At 17.5% G+C, this 15,969-nt stretch overlaps 7 protein-coding genes across 7 annotated transcripts in view; 4 read left to right on the top strand and 3 right to left on the bottom strand.

The window, feature by feature from the left end:
• Positions 1-207: 207 nt before the first annotated feature.
• Positions 208-2,049, bottom strand: PGAL8A_00503400 (DEAD box helicase, putative; the record flags this gene model as incomplete). The annotated part of the gene is made up of 1 exon (XM_028673850.1): positions 208-2,049. One exon carries the CDS (start codon positions 2,047-2,049, stop codon positions 208-210), a length of 1,842 nt encoding a protein of 613 aa, XP_028530262.1.
• A 526-nt stretch (positions 2,050-2,575) lies between these two features.
• Positions 2,576-3,736, top strand: PGAL8A_00503300 (DnaJ protein, putative; the record flags this gene model as incomplete). Its single annotated transcript, XM_028673849.1, has 1 exon — positions 2,576-3,736. One exon carries the CDS (start codon positions 2,576-2,578, stop codon positions 3,734-3,736), a length of 1,161 nt encoding a protein of 386 aa, XP_028530261.1.
• A 472-nt stretch (positions 3,737-4,208) lies between these two features.
• On the bottom strand, positions 4,209-7,199 carry PGAL8A_00503200 (U3 small nucleolar RNA-associated protein 6, putative; the record flags this gene model as incomplete). The annotated part of the gene is made up of 1 exon (XM_028673848.1): positions 4,209-7,199. The coding sequence occupies one exon, from the start codon at positions 7,197-7,199 to the stop codon at positions 4,209-4,211; it is 2,991 nt and encodes a 996-aa protein (XP_028530260.1).
• A 757-nt stretch (positions 7,200-7,956) lies between these two features.
• On the top strand, positions 7,957-9,111 carry PGAL8A_00503100 (PNAS-3 related protein, putative; the record flags this gene model as incomplete). Its single annotated transcript, XM_028673847.1, has 3 exons — positions 7,957-8,555; positions 8,769-8,853; positions 9,061-9,111. 3 exons carry the CDS (start codon positions 7,957-7,959, stop codon positions 9,109-9,111), a joined length of 735 nt encoding a protein of 244 aa, XP_028530259.1.
• Positions 9,112-9,172: 61 nt separating this feature from the next.
• On the bottom strand, positions 9,173-11,183 carry PGAL8A_00503000 (U1 small nuclear ribonucleoprotein A, putative; the record flags this gene model as incomplete). Its single annotated transcript, XM_028673846.1, has 2 exons — positions 9,173-9,231; positions 9,566-11,183. 2 exons carry the CDS (start codon positions 11,181-11,183, stop codon positions 9,173-9,175), a joined length of 1,677 nt encoding a protein of 558 aa, XP_028530258.1.
• A 1,164-nt stretch (positions 11,184-12,347) lies between these two features.
• PGAL8A_00502900 (RED-like protein, putative) lies at positions 12,348-13,511 on the top strand (the record flags this gene model as incomplete). Its single annotated transcript, XM_028673845.1, has 1 exon — positions 12,348-13,511. One exon carries the CDS (start codon positions 12,348-12,350, stop codon positions 13,509-13,511), a length of 1,164 nt encoding a protein of 387 aa, XP_028530257.1.
• A 1,456-nt stretch (positions 13,512-14,967) lies between these two features.
• Positions 14,968-15,969, top strand: part of PGAL8A_00502800 (conserved Plasmodium protein, unknown function) — a gene marked incomplete at both ends in the record, with an annotated part of 2,447 nt that continues 1,445 nt past the window's right edge. Inside the window, one exon of the mRNA XM_028673844.1 lies at positions 14,968-15,798. Within this exon, the coding sequence (XP_028530256.1) occupies positions 14,968-15,798 (831 nt within the window). The remainder of the gene's footprint in view (positions 15,799-15,969) is intronic.

Genomic DNA, 15,969 nt, shown 5'->3' with positions numbered 1-15,969 from the left:
AATATGACTAAAAACAAATATATTTAAACATTTTTAATTTCCTATTTTATTACTTTTTTACTTTTCACAAATAATTTTTTATTTTCATAATTTTTTTCTTTTTTCTTATTCTACTTAATTCTCATTTTAACATTTTCCTAATTGAATTTTTCCTTTTTATATTTATTTTATTATCTATTTTTTTTTTTTTTTTTTTTTTTTTCTTTTTTATAATAATAAATCATCTAAATCTTTTCTAATCTTAAGTTTCGGATTACTTTGCATATTTAATGTTGCGGCTAGTTTACTTGAAATATGTGGTTGTTCTACTAATCCAGTAGATAATAAAATACTATTAACGACATCAATAATATCATCATCACTTAACTTAAGAATAGTATATTTTGTTTTGTAAAATCTTAATAAGGAAGAATAATAAGCATAAGCTAAATATAATAACTGCGTATTAGACATCCAACTATTTAAATAATTAGAAACATTAGTATTTCTTATTGTGTATTCATCTGAATTTATTTTTTCAATATTTAAATCTTTTATTTGTTCATAAAATAATTCATCAGCTTCGTTTAACAAAATAATGGCCATACCTTCTTTATTACTTCTTGCTGTTCTTCCAACTCTATGAATATATTGCTCTCTAGAAATAGCACAATTCACTTGAATAATTAAGGTAACATCTGGATAGTTTATTCCTCTTGAGCTTATATCTGAAGTAAATAATATTCCAACAGATTCCATATAAAATCTATTAGATGTAATTTGCCTATGAGTTGGTTCTTTTTTTCTATGAATTTCATAAACTGAAATTTTCATTTGGTTTTTAAAAAAAGTAGCATAAAATGAAGTAGCTCTAGCAGTAGGAAAAAATACTATAATTTTATATGTGAACTGATTTAATCTCATATGTTCAATTAATAAATTATATAATATTACTGTTGTATCAATTGCCTTATGAAATATAACAAATTGTTTTAATTGATCGTTAGTATGTTTTGTAGTATCTTTTATACAATTTAAAAAAATGTAATCTGATTTACACATATTTTTTCTTATATCATCTAAATTATGGCTTAAAGTTGCAGAAAAAAGAAAATTTCTTCTGTTTTTTGGTAAATATGATAATATTCTATTAATATCATTTTGATAACCAAAACTTAATAATTGATCTGCTTCGTCAATTATCAACATTCTTAAATTATGAAATAATGTATTAAATAAGTATGTACATTCAAAATGATCTAACAGTCTTCCAACAGTGCAAATAATAATATCAGGTTTAACTCTTCTTATATTTATTTGATCTTCTCTTCTTTTTGTTCCTCCTGTAAGAGTTAAAACATTAATATTATTTTTATAAGTTAACAATAACTTTGCTTCATTGTATATTTGATTTGCTAACTCTCTAGTTGGTACTATTATAAGAGTGTGAACACTCAAAATTTTATTTTTTAAAATATCGTTAATTACTAATAATAAATATGATATGGTTTTACCAGTTCCTGTTTTTGCCTGAACTAATAAGTCATTTTTTTTTTTTTCTTTTATTATACTTTTATATATTATTTTTTGAACATCTGTGAATTCTTTATATTTAAATACTTCTAAAAGACTTTTTTTTATATCTTCATCTATTTCATCCGTATTTTCTATCAATATTTTTTCATCCTCTTTTTTATCATTATTAGAAGTTGTCTTTTTATTATTCTCTTCCACAAATATTTCATTTGTATAATTTCCATCTTTTTCCTTCTTTTGATTATTATTATGTTCTATATTAAAGTTACGTTTTGTATTTATAGAGAAATATTTAGAATTTTCGTAAAATATGATATTATTTTTAATTTTTTTAGATATGTATGTTATATTTTTAATTTCAATTTTTAGTAGTTCATTCTTTTTATTTTCATTGATTTTAAATGTTCTTTTTAAGTGTAAACATTTGTTATTATTATAAAAAAAAGAATAATTCAGTTTTTTTTCAAAAATTAAGCAATTTCTGATAAATATATTGCTATAATACATGTGTTTTAAAACAAGTAAATTAAACATTTTTTAAAAATACAAAATTAAATAACTATCTCTAATTACATTTACAAAATATCTATATAGCTTTTTATTTTTTTTTTTTCTAATATTCATTGTTTCAAAAATCTTTAGTAAATATTTTTTTACTTAAATTTTTTTGAATTAAACAAATAACTCTTAAAAATAATTATATATCCTTTTTTTTTTTTTTTTTTTTTATGTTAAATTAACAATATATTTATTCTTTTATTTTCTTTTTTACTTCTTATAAGTTTTAAATTTCTTTTGTATATATATAATAAATATAAATGTATTAATATATATATATATATATATATATATATGTTTATTAATATACTTTTTAAAATATAAACGGCAAATTTTTATCAATAATCTCACATTTTATAGAAATTAATGTAAGCATTATATATATGTTAGCTTAAAATTTAACTGAATAATTTGGTAAAGTGTTATGATTTAAACTTTTTAATTTTATAAAATTATAAATATTGAACAAAAAACAAAAAAAAAGAAAAAAAATAAAGCAAGAATGGATGAACATAAAGATGCAGAAATATCACAAAAAGAGAGTACAACTGAGTCAGGAAATAATTCTAAAAATGCAATTAATGAAAAAGAAAATAACTATGATAAAATAAATAATTTTAACGATTTAAATGGAGGAGAAGAATGTCAAGTGTTAAATAATGATGTAAATGAAAATATTAATAATAAAGAAAATAAAGAAATGGATAATTTTATAGAAGATAAGGTGGATTATAACACAAATGATAATAATGAAAAGTCTTTAAATAATAATGAAAACAGTAATAATTTAATGGGTGAAACCGTTAATAACGTAAGTAATAATAACAAAAGTAACAATAACACTATAGATGAAAATGAAATAAATGATTTATTTGATGATTTTTTAAAAGATATTGAAAACATTACATCAAATAACAATAGCGAACAAAAAGAAAAAAAATTCAATAAAGGTGATGCTGAAAAGGAAATAAGTAGAATTCTAGCTAATAAAAATAGTTCTCCATTTGAAATATTTGATATACATGAAGATATAAGTGTGGAAGTAATAAAAAGTAAATATAGAAAATTATCTATTCTTATTCATCCTGATAAATGTAAAATTGAAAAGGCTAATGAAGCTTTTAATATTTTAACAAGAGCATATGAAGAATTAAAAAAAGATAGCATAAAAGAACAATATAAAAGTGTTTATGAGACAGCTAAAAAGAATATCATTAAAAAATTAAATTTAAAAAAAAAAAAAAACGAGATAAACGAATATTTAAATAAGGCATATGAAGAATATGAAATTACAAAAGAGATACAACAATTAATCAATGAAGAATGTGAACATTTAATGAAAGTTCAGAGAGAAAAAATAGAATATGCACAAAAATGTAAATTGGCTAACATGAAATATGTTCAAGAAAAGGAAGAAGAAAAATTAAAAGAAGATTTAAAAAAAGAAGAAGAAAGAAAATTATGGATTGAAGGTAGAGATGAAAGAGTAAATAGTTGGAAACATTATAAAAATGAATGTTTAAAAAATGAAAAAGAGTTTCATTTATTTAAAAACATTAATAGAAAAAAAGAAGAAAGGACAGAAGAAGAAAAAGAAAAATTGAAAAAGATTTCTATTAATAATATGGAGAATACTATTTATAAAAAAAGAAGAAAAAAATGAATAAAAAGAATATCTATAAAATAATATCATTTCTTTTTTTAAAATACTAAATATATTTGTTACGTTTATATATATTTATTTATTTAAATTTTAAGGAATACTTTTTTACGTTACTTTTTTGTATATTCATACTGATCTACTTATATATTTTCATACATTCATAGAAATGTATTATTTTTACTTTAAATATTAGTATAACTTATTTAAAACTCAAGAATTTTTCATAAATATATATTTTTAATATTTGAAACTTTCACCAAATGAGGGAAATATTACATAATTTTATAACATAAAATAACAACAAACACATCAAAAGAGTTTTTAGTTTTTTTTTGAATTTTAGAAAAATTTTTTTTTTTAAAAACAAAAAAAAAAAAAAAAATAAAATAAAATAAATGACAATAATGAATTGATTTTATAAATAAGAAAACTAAAAATAAATATGTATTTTTAATATAAATGTCATCTTTTATTACATTTTAAATTCATCAATATAAACTCTATTATACAAATAAACTAAATTATTTATTTCTTTATTTAATAAGTTGTTCAAATTATTTTTTTTTATTTTCATATAATTATGTGTAATTATACTTTTTAAATAGTTTGTTATATTTTTATTATTTAAAAATATAATTAAGTTTAAGATACACTTTAATATATTTATTTTTATAAATAAATCTATTCCTCGATCAAGTAGCAAAAGCAATTCATCAATAATATAAATTTCTTTTATTAAAATTTTTTTTTTTTCTGAATCCGTGTTGTTTTCATGATATTTCACTTCCTTATTTATTTTATTATTTATATGAAATAGTTCTTTATTTCCATTTCTTTTATCTTTATTTATACTATTTTTTTCTTTCTTTAGATTATTCACAACTTTCTTTTTGTCTTCATTTTCTATGTCGTTGCCATTTTTTTTTTTTTTTTTAGCCTCTTTTTTACTTTCAAATTTACATTCATTTTTATTCTCATTTTTATCATCACTTTCATTATTACTATCTTTTTCACTTTCATCATCACTTTCTTTTTCACTTTCATCGTCACTCTCACTTTCACTTTCACCATCACTTTCTTCTTCACTTTCACCATCACTTTCTTCTTCACTTTCACCATCACTTTCTTTTTCACTTTCATCATCACTTTCATCATCACTTTCGCCATCACTTTCTTCTTCACTTTCATCATCACTCTCACTTTCACTCTTATTCTCACTATCATGTTCATATATATTTTTATTATCATTTTCATATATATTTTTCTTATCAGCCGTTGTACTTTCATTTTCGCTTTCTTTAAATCTTTTACTTTCTTCAATATTATCACTTAAAAATTCTTTCATTTTTTTTCGCTTCTTGTTAGTTTTAATTTCAGAAAAATTTATATCTTTATTTATTGAACTTTCTTTTCTTTCAGTATAATTCTTTTCCAAATTGTTTTTATTAAACAAAAAAAAATAAAGCATTGACGAAAGTATGTCTTTGTTTTTGCTGACTTGTTCAGAATCATATATGAAATTATTCTTACTTATTAATGAATGTCTATTTTCAAATAAACAAATATATGAAGTAAAATTTAATTTATCTAAAAAATTATAAATACAAATATCTTTTTGTTTTATATATTCAATGTTAATTCTATGAAATTTATAGTTACTGCATAAAAAAATTTCATCTTTCAAAAATTTAAAAACTTCTAATTCCTCACAACTTTTTAAAAGAGGTTCTTTCATAAAAAACAAAATATTTTTGTTTTCACTTGAAATTTGTAAATCACTTTTTTTTTCTAATAAATTATTATTTTCTTCTTTTATTTTATCTTTGAAATTTTCATTTATTATTGTTTTTGTAGATATAATTTCTTCATTTTTTTTTTGCAAAGGAATATTTTTATTATTATCGATTTTAAAAACTTCAGATATATCATTGAATTCATAAAATGTATCAAATAAATTGGTAAGGAACAAACAAAAAAAATATATCATAATATCTTTATCAAAGGAATTGAATAATTCTATTAACAAATTGTTCAGTTCGATTAAATTAAAATATTTCTGAATATTTTCTTTATAATAATTTGTTTCAAAATCATTGTAATAATTTTTTTTTAAATGTAAAAAATTAGAGTCTTCACAAAAATAAAAATTAGATAATTTCATACATTCATTAATAAATAAATAATAATAAAAACATGGCTGATTCATTTTATGTTCTTCAATCGAGTTAAAAATAATATTTTTAAAATCATCATATTGGAGAATATAATTTCTTACCCATTTTTTTTTTTCTATTTTTAAATACACATTTAGAAGTAAAAATATGAAAATATGCAAATTGCTTTTATCATTTTGAAAAGTTTTCAAATATTTTTTAACTAAAAAAATAATCACATCTAATCCATATTTTTCTTCTTCTTTTACAATATTAATTTCATTATTACTATTTTCATTACTATTAATTTTTAAAAAATTTTCATTTAGATTTATATTATCATTTTTTATATTATTATTATTATTATCATTATTATTATCATTTTTATTATTATTATCATTATTATTATCATTATTATTACAATTTGTACTTTCACATATATTTTTATCCATTTCACATTTATGTTTTTTACAGTAATCATCAAATTTATCCAAATTATTACAATTCTTATATTCTTCTTTAAAATTTTTTAATAATTTAAAAAATATATCAAATTCTATATTAAAATATAAAATATTTAAGTATAAACTACGAGGAACAAATAAAATAGCTCTTACATACAACTTTCTTGTATGAATTATATTTTTTTTTATGTTATAAAAATAGTATAAGTAAATTGTCCATATTAATTCATTTTTCATATGGTACTTTAAGCTGCTTAATATAGCATTTTCTAATTCTTCTTTTTTCTGCTTTAAGTAACAAAAGTTTAAATACTGTAACCAAACTTGAATATTATTAAAATATTTTTTCAAACATACCTGAAAAATTTTTATTATTCTTTTTATTAAGGAATTATCAGATAAGCTATATTGTAATAATATTTCTAGTTTTTTTTCCATTTTTAAAATGCTATTTTTATACTTTTTTATTTCATTTTCATTTTTATTTATTAATGCTTTTAATTTTTTACATTTTTTTGAATTTTTATTATTCTCTATTTCACCTTGTAAATTTATAAATTCAGTATAATTCCTTTTTATTAACTTTTTATATTTTTTAATTTCGTCTAAGTATTCTATCTTTTTCTCTTCTTTTCTTTTTTCTCTCAAATTTTCTAGATTCATTTCAAACTCTAAATATAAAATAAAATTCAATAATAAAGAAGATGAGCTATTAATATTGTATTCATGTTGCCTTCTTTTATTTGCAATCATCTTAATCTCATGTTCATTGAATAATTCTTTCCTTTTGAGATCATTAAACTCATAAACCATATTTTCTATAATCTTACATACTTTATCTATCATTTTCCTTAATGATTATAATCAAATGATAACGTATATAAAAAAAAAAAAAAAAAAAGTCAACCGTAAATTGCCATAAAAAATATTAATGTATATAAAGTTTCAAAGAATATATATATATATATATATATATATATATATATATATATATATATATATATATATAATTAATAACAAATAAAATATAAAAAATAAACTAAATTTATTAACTTTTAATTATTAAGTCATCTATATATTTAATTATGACAATTTTTTTAATTTTTTTTTTTATCTCTTTCAACATTTTTTTTTACATAATTTTAAATGGGAAAAAAAAAAAAAAAAATAATTTTAATTTATTTAAATTAACAAAATTAATTTTATAAATAATTTTAAAAAAAAAAAAAAAAAAAAAGAAACAAAATTCATAGGAAATATTAAAAATGTTGTATTAAAAGAAAATATTTATAAATGAATATTTAAATTTATATTAATATATTTTAAAAAATTTCAATAGGATACGTTACATAATTTTTTTTTAGTATATAAGCATTCATAAATATTTCACCTTTTTTTTTTTTATAATTTAATAATTTTTTTAATATATATAAATTTTTTTCCTATTGTATATATAAAATATTCCTTTTTTTTATCGACAGATTTTTATGAATTAATGTAGAATAGTTAATAAAACCATAAATAGAATATATATATATATAATATAAGAGATACAAATAATTATATTTTTATCTTCATTAAATATTAAAAAGGAAAAGTAGCAATGGAAGATGAAGTTATAATAAGTGGAGATTATGTTAAAATAGAAAAAGATAAACTTAATAAAATTAATGAAAATAATTTTGAGAAAATTCATAATAGTGAACATGAAAATTTCTATAGGAGTAAATGTTCAGGTATTTTATTAAAAACACCATATTATCCTTATAAATATGAGATTATGAACACTAGCTATAAATATATACCGAAAGTGGGTGATTTAGTAATAGGAATAGTAAAATCAAAAAAATTAGATTATTATCAAATGGATATCAATTGTAACTGTGATTGTATTATACATAAAATTGAAGGATTTAAATACGCAACAAAAAGTAGTTTTCCTAATTTAGTAAATGGGACATTATTATACATGATAGTTGAAAAAATTAATTTGGATAATAATAGTGTAGTAGCTAGTTGCATAAATTCATCGGATGTAAAATCATGGATAAATTACGAAAATTATTTAGGTGAGTTAATAGATGGATTTTTATTTTCTGTTAACATTTCATTTTCAAAAAGTTTAATTGGAGACAGATGTTATATTTTAGATCTAATTGGTCAAGATATAAATTATGAAATAGCTATAGGACATAATGGAAGGTTTAAAGGAAAAAATTAAAAATTATATAAATTTCATCTTTTTATGAAGATAAAAATACTTTTTCTTATTATTATTTTTATTTATTTTTTCTTCTCTTTTCCTTAATTTATATTGATCACATATATATATATATATATATATATATATATATATATATATATATATATATATATATATATATACCTTTTATTTTTTTTTTTTTTTTTAACTAGAGTATGGATAAAATCAAATGAACCACTAGAAACAAATTTGATTTATAGTGCACTCAAACATTCATTTGGAAAAACTAAAGCTCAGGTATTTTACTATTTTTTATTTTATTTTTTTTTTTTTAAATTAAGTTTTTTTTTTTTTTTCGTTATTTATGCTGAAAAAAATGTACTTCCATAAATGTTTATATTTTTTCTTTTTTTTTTTTTTTTTTTCTTATTCTTTTTTGTATCTTATTTTTTTTACCTTTTTTGAATTTACACTTCATAACATTTTTATTATTTTATATTTTAGATGGATGTACTTTGGAAATCTATTTATAATCTAAGTAAAAAATCTACATAGAAAAAAAAATGGAAAAAAAGACTAAATAAATATTTTTATTTTATTCCATATTCTTCTTTAATTATCTTTTTGCATATGATATTTTTAATTTAGATCCTTGTAATTCATAATTTTGTAAAACTAAAAAAAAAAAAAAAAAAAATTTAAATTTATAAATTATTTGTTTTTATGTTATTAATATTTATATTTAAATATACATTATTTCTTTTTTTAATTTTAATAAATATATAAATAATAAACATTATACTTTTTTTAATATATTATTTGTATTTTAACATTATATAATAATTTTTTATTAGATTTTCAGATTATACATTAAGTTTAATATATATATATATATATATATATATATATATATATATATATATATATATATATATATATATATATTGATTTAATAACGTTATTAAAAAATATATATATATCATTATAAATATATTTTCATAATTATTACCTTTCATTGCATATGTTGCTGTACCTTCATCAGAAAAATCAACAAAAGCAACATTTCTTTGAGGTATAATTCTAGCTTCAATAAATCCTGCAAAACTCTTAAATAAATCGTTAAAGGCTTGAGTGTTAACATTTTCTACAACGTTTTCAACAAACAAAATTTTATATGGTACTATAACATTATTTGGAATAGAAGAACATGTATTAATAGGATAATAAGGAGGAAATATATTATTTTTCGATAAATCTTCATTTTTCTTAGTTTTTTCTTCATATGCTTTTGCTTGGGCTTTTGCAATTAATGTTTGTTTGTCTATTTGATTTAAATCAATTTTTTCACCTTTTTTTTCATATTCTTTATTCTGACTCATTTTAAAATTATTCATTTGCATTTCTAAATAATTCTTGTGCATTGTTTCAAAAATTTCTTTTTGTTTTTTTTCTCTTTCAATAATTTGTTTAGGTTTCTTTGGATTTTTTGATCTCTCAACAAAAGTTCCATCTCTTTTCGAATGTATATCACTTTTATTATGTGAATAATTTATTTGCATTATTTTCCCATATAAAAAATATCCTTGCATAGCATTCAAAGCTTTTGTTGAACTTTCAATTGTATCATAAATTATCCAAGCTTGTCCTTTTCTCCAAAAAGATTTCATAACAATTATGTCTTTAATTATTCCATATTGTTTAAATAGATCCTTCAAGTTTTTTTTCATTTCTTCTGGTTTTATTCTGTCATTTAAATTTTTTACATAAAGCGTTTCATTTGGCTTTATATTCGGATCTGCTGTAATTACTTTATTATATTTTAAGTGTTTTAAATAAGCTTTACTGTTCATATAATTCATAGGATTATATATCATATTTGGCTGTTGATACATATGCATTCTCATTGGATTATTTAAACTATCACTATTTTGATACATATTTATAGGATAATGATTATACATTGGTTTTGTATTTCCAGTTAATTTATTCTGCATATTATAATTTGCATTCATATTATAATTTACATTATTGCTTAAATTCATATTATTTATAGGATTTATATTTGTATTTGTATTTGCAATATTATCCACATTACTTGTAGTGTTTGAATAGTTTCCATTATTCATAAGTGCTGTACTATTAGTATTTATTGAAGAGTTTGGATTAGTTGTGTTGTTTATGTTGCTAGAATCATTAGTATTTAAAGAATTTATTTTATTGATATCTTTACTGTTAAAATTTTCATTATTATGAATATTAGTATTTATATAATTTTCTGGTGTATAATTTGTTGTAATATTGTTAATTTGTAAATTATTAATTTGATGAAAATTATTATTTGGAACATGATTTATAGCATTAGTGTTCATATTATTATTTTGGTGTGGATTAATATAATTTTTATTAAAAATATTTATTTTATTTTGTTTATTTATATTATAATTAGAATTTTGCATTTTTTCTATATTTTCTGTATTATTCATTTGATTTTGCTTATCTTTATTGGGTTTGCTATTGTTAAAATTATTATTATTGGGAACAAAGTTCCTATAATGTGGGTTATTATCATTATAACCCGCATGAATGTTACCTCTGTTTATATCATTAAATGAATTATTGTTCTTCATTTTTTAATATACTCATGTTACCTTTTCTTCAATATTTATGAATTAATTTTATTAGATGAATACTTTTAAATTTATATATATGAACATATTAGTTTAATATCATTTATAATTTAAAAAAAAAATATATAATACATATATATATATATATATATATATATATGTACTATGTATATCTTCTTTCTTTTGAAGACTTATTAAAAATATAAGAAATATAAGTTATATAAAAGAAAATGCAAAAATAAATTTTAAATTGACTATCAAAAAAAAGAAAAAATAAATTCATATATATTTAAATACACGGCAAAGATATAAGCTACTACTTTAATTAAAATTTTTTATTTAATTAATATAATTTGAACTTTTAAAAAGGAGAAAAAAAAATAAAATAAAAATATATGGAAAAGGAAAAGGAAAAAAATTTTAATACGAAAAAAAAAAAAAAAAAAAAAAAAAAAAAAATTTATTTTTATAAAAAAAAAAAAAACAAATATAGTAACAAAAATCAGTTTCATGTATACTTTTTTATGTAAATAATAATTTATAAAAAGAAAGAAACTTTATATTATGTCATTTTTTCTTTTTATCCTGAGAAACGTCGAATTTTTTTTATATTAATTTTTCTTATAATTTTTATTAACTTCTTAAAAAGTAAGGCTACAAATAATTTTTCATTTTAAAATAAAGTACTTTAAAATATATGAAATTTATTTTTCTTATTTTTCTTTTAACTATCTTTATATAAAACGAGAGTTTGTTATTCATTCTCCCTTTTACAAAAAAAAAAAAAAAACAAAATACACAAGTTTTGCACATATGTATCTCTATTATATATATATCTTTAATATAAATTAAGATAAAATATATTTTGTTAAATTTCCATAATCATAATAATAAAATTACATTTGTAAACATAAATTTCATTAATGAAAATGATTTATCATTTTAAGTTTTAATTATATGAAATATCTGATTTATTTAAATAAAAATATTTCTTTAAACTTTTTTTTTTTTTAATACTTTATATTATTGTTGTTAAGAAAATTGTTATTAGATATTTTTTTGGACATTTTTTTTTTTTTTTTAATTTTTAATATACCGAAAATAATACTATTGTGTTAACGTAATATAGTTTTATTTTTTTTTTTTTTATATTTCTCCAATAAAATGTCAAATGAATTAACCAACAATGATTTTCGTTTGATTTTTGATAAATATGAAAAGGAAAAAAAAGAAAAAGAAATAAAATTGTTGTTAAAAGAAGAGAAGAAATTAAAGAGAAAACAAAAATATTTAGTAAAAAAAAAAAAAAACGAAGAGAAAAGTGAGCAGAAATATAGAGATAGAGCTGAAGAAAGAAGAAAAGGAATAATAAAAGATATAAAAGATTCCACAGTATTATACAATAATGTGAATAATACAATTGATGAATCCAAATATATGGGAGGAGATATTGAACATACTCATTTAGTAAAAGGTCTTGATTTTCTACTATTAAATAAAATAAGAAATAAATTAATTAATAAAATAAGCTTAGAAAAAGAAAAAGTTAAAAGTAATAAAATTAAGTATCCAAATAAAATTCCTGAGTTTTTAAATAATGAATCTAAATACATATATAAATATTTCTTTTTGTATGAACATCCACATCATATAAATTTTAAAAAAAAAATAGAAAACATATACAACAATATTATGAATAATATGAAATTTAAAAATTTTAACAAAAATATACATTATTTTAATTATAAATATAATGTAGATATGAATGTTGATAAAAATGACATACCAATTAAATATATTTATAATGTAGATAATATAAAAACTAATTATACATATTACATAAAAGATTCCTTCTTAAATGAAATAGGAATTTGCTTCAAATGGCATATGGAAAATAAAAAAAAAAAAAAAAATGAAAGATTGTCAAAAAGGCCATTAACTGGTTTTTTAAAAGAAGAACAAATTTGTGATGAATACATTGATATCTTTAAAAATGACAATGAAAATTTTAATAAAAATATAAACAAAATAGAAAATAATAATAGTATAATGAATAATAACTACGATTATAATAATATAAATAAAGTTAAAGATGTAAGCATTCATATTAATGATGATGAGGTAAAAAATAAGGATGATATAAATAAAGAAAATTTATCAGAAATAACTATTAATAATACAGAAAAAAATATAAATTTGTTTAGTTCTGAAAACAATTATAAAACTAACAATCAAAATTTAAATGAAAAAAAGAATAGTTTAAATAAAAATGTTTTTTCCGACACATATGAAGAATGTTATCCTGGTTATAATAAATATATTTTTTAGTATAATTATTTTTTAAAATTTCATAATATATAAAAAGCAGTCATATTAAAAAAAAAAAAAAAAAAAAAATCATACAGTAAACATCAAAATAAACTTATATCTAAAAAAAAAAATATATTAATTAAAAAAAAATAATGTAATAACATGAGTAACATTTTAAAGGAAAAACAAAAAAAGTAATATATATATATATATATTAAAAAAAGTAGTTTATAAATATATATAATAAAGTAATACTGAAAATTTACTGTAGTTAAGTTGAATAATTACTTTTACCATTAATACCTTTTTTTTTTATAATGAATTATTTTAACAAAAAAAATAAAAAATAAATTATCTTTTATATTTAAGAAAAATAATATGTCTATATTTTTATCTCTATTTTTTTTTAGTATATAAAACTAAAAAACATTTGAAATATTAGATATTAAAAATTTTATTTTGTTTATTAAAGATTTATTGCATTTTAATTTTCTTTTTTTTTTTTTTTTAATTTTGAGTTATTCTAAATTAATTATAAATTTTTTTAGTCTTAATTTATTTTTAAGAGATAAAAAAAGGAAAAAGTACTATTTACATATATATATATATATATATATATATATATATATATATATATATATGTTAATCAATTTTTTTATTTTTTTGTAAGATCAATCTTTATCCCCACTTTTTTTATAAATAAAAAAAATTAATCATTATAAAAATATATTACTAAAATAAAATCAATGTTAAATATCTTTACAATATCTTTAAATTTTATCAAAAAATTAAATTTTAAATAAATTTAAAAATGCAAATTATATAAATAAAAGATATTTTGTTGTAATAAGATAATAGATAAGTATGTAAACAAAAAAAAAAAAAAAAAATAAATTAAAATAAAATAAAATCTAATAAAAACAGATAAAAAAAAATTATATTAAAACACTTCTATATGTGTAAAAAAAAAAAAAAAAAAAAAAAATATCATAAATAGTAATAAAAAATATATGCTATTTATAAAAAAAATTTTATTAATTTGTATTTTTAAATAGCATATTTAATCATTGCATTTCTCTCATTTTTATAAAAGTTTGTTATATGTATATATTTCTTTTTATATAAAAAAAAAATTAATTTGATATTATCTCATAAAAAGCAACTTACATAACTGTGACTATTAGTGTATTAAACAAATAAAAATAATATTTTACTATGTATTTTATTTCATTTTTTTTTTTCTATTTATGAGCATTTACGAAAGAACTTTCAAAAAAAAATAATTTTTTTTTTTTTTTATTTTTATTAATTTCTTGAAATTATCGTTTGTTTTTTTTTTTTTTTTTTTTTTTTTTTTTTATCACTTTTCACAAAATTTAAAAACTATTTTTATGCATAATTATGAATTAAACAAAAATTCATTGTATACATTTTAATTTAATCATGTTTTAAAAAAAAAAAAAAAAATTTAAAAATGTTAGGAAAAAGGAAAACTAATGAATCACAACAAAAAAAAAGAAAAAAATGGATAGAAGAACTTGATGATGATTTAGAAGAAATTGATTTAGAATGCTTGAACGATTTAAAAGAAAACGAAAAAGCTAACATAGAAGAAGGATTAAAAGAGGAAGAAAAAGAGGTATCTAACAATAATTTAGATGAAGAAAAATCAAATGAAAATTTAAATGAACTAAATGATTGTGTTATGCATAATGAAAATAATAAAAAAAGAAAAAGATATGAGTGGATGAGTAGTGATGATGAAGATATATCAAGTGAAGATGAAGAAAACACAAATGATGAATATGATGAAGATAAAATAGAAGAAAATACAGATGAAACCAAGGAAGATAAAAATTCAGAAAATAAGGATAGCGAAAATAGTACAAAATCTGAATTAAGTGAAAAAGATAAAGAAAAATTAAATTATATAAATGATAATGAAAAAAGTAATAATAAAGGTAACTTAAAAAAAAATTATGAAGAAAGTGATAACAAAAATAATTCATTAGAAATAATAGATAATATAAATAAATATTCAATTAACCAATTAGATATAAAACTTGAAGATATTGAACATATTATTACGTATGTTTATTTTAATAATATTCACTTTAATTGTGTTACTGAAAAATTAGTTGAATTTTTAGAGAATTACACAAATAATAAAATTATACAAGTCAACTCAGATAAATCAACTAATTATACTGTTTTATATAAATATGATGAAAAAAATAATGACAAAGTTACTATAAATAATTTTTCACATTATGGAAAATTATTTGTGCATGTGAAAAATTATCAAGTAATTTTTATTAACCAAATTATTGCATAATTTTTCAAAAGTCTCATTTATAAATGAAATCAAAATTAAATATATTCTTTCTATAGAAAAATTATTTTTTTTTTTCCCACTTTTTTTTTTGTTTGTTAAAATATATTTCATTATTTTTTTTTTTTTTTTTTTTTTTTATTT

The sequence above is a fragment of the Plasmodium gallinaceum genome, assembly GCF_900005855.1.
Source record: "Plasmodium gallinaceum strain 8A genome assembly, contig: PGAL8A_v1_152, whole genome shotgun sequence".
Taxonomy (NCBI): domain Eukaryota; phylum Apicomplexa; class Aconoidasida; order Haemosporida; family Plasmodiidae; genus Plasmodium; species Plasmodium gallinaceum.
Note: the sequence above shows the minus strand (reverse complement) of the source record. Positions and strands in the feature narration are given on the sequence as shown.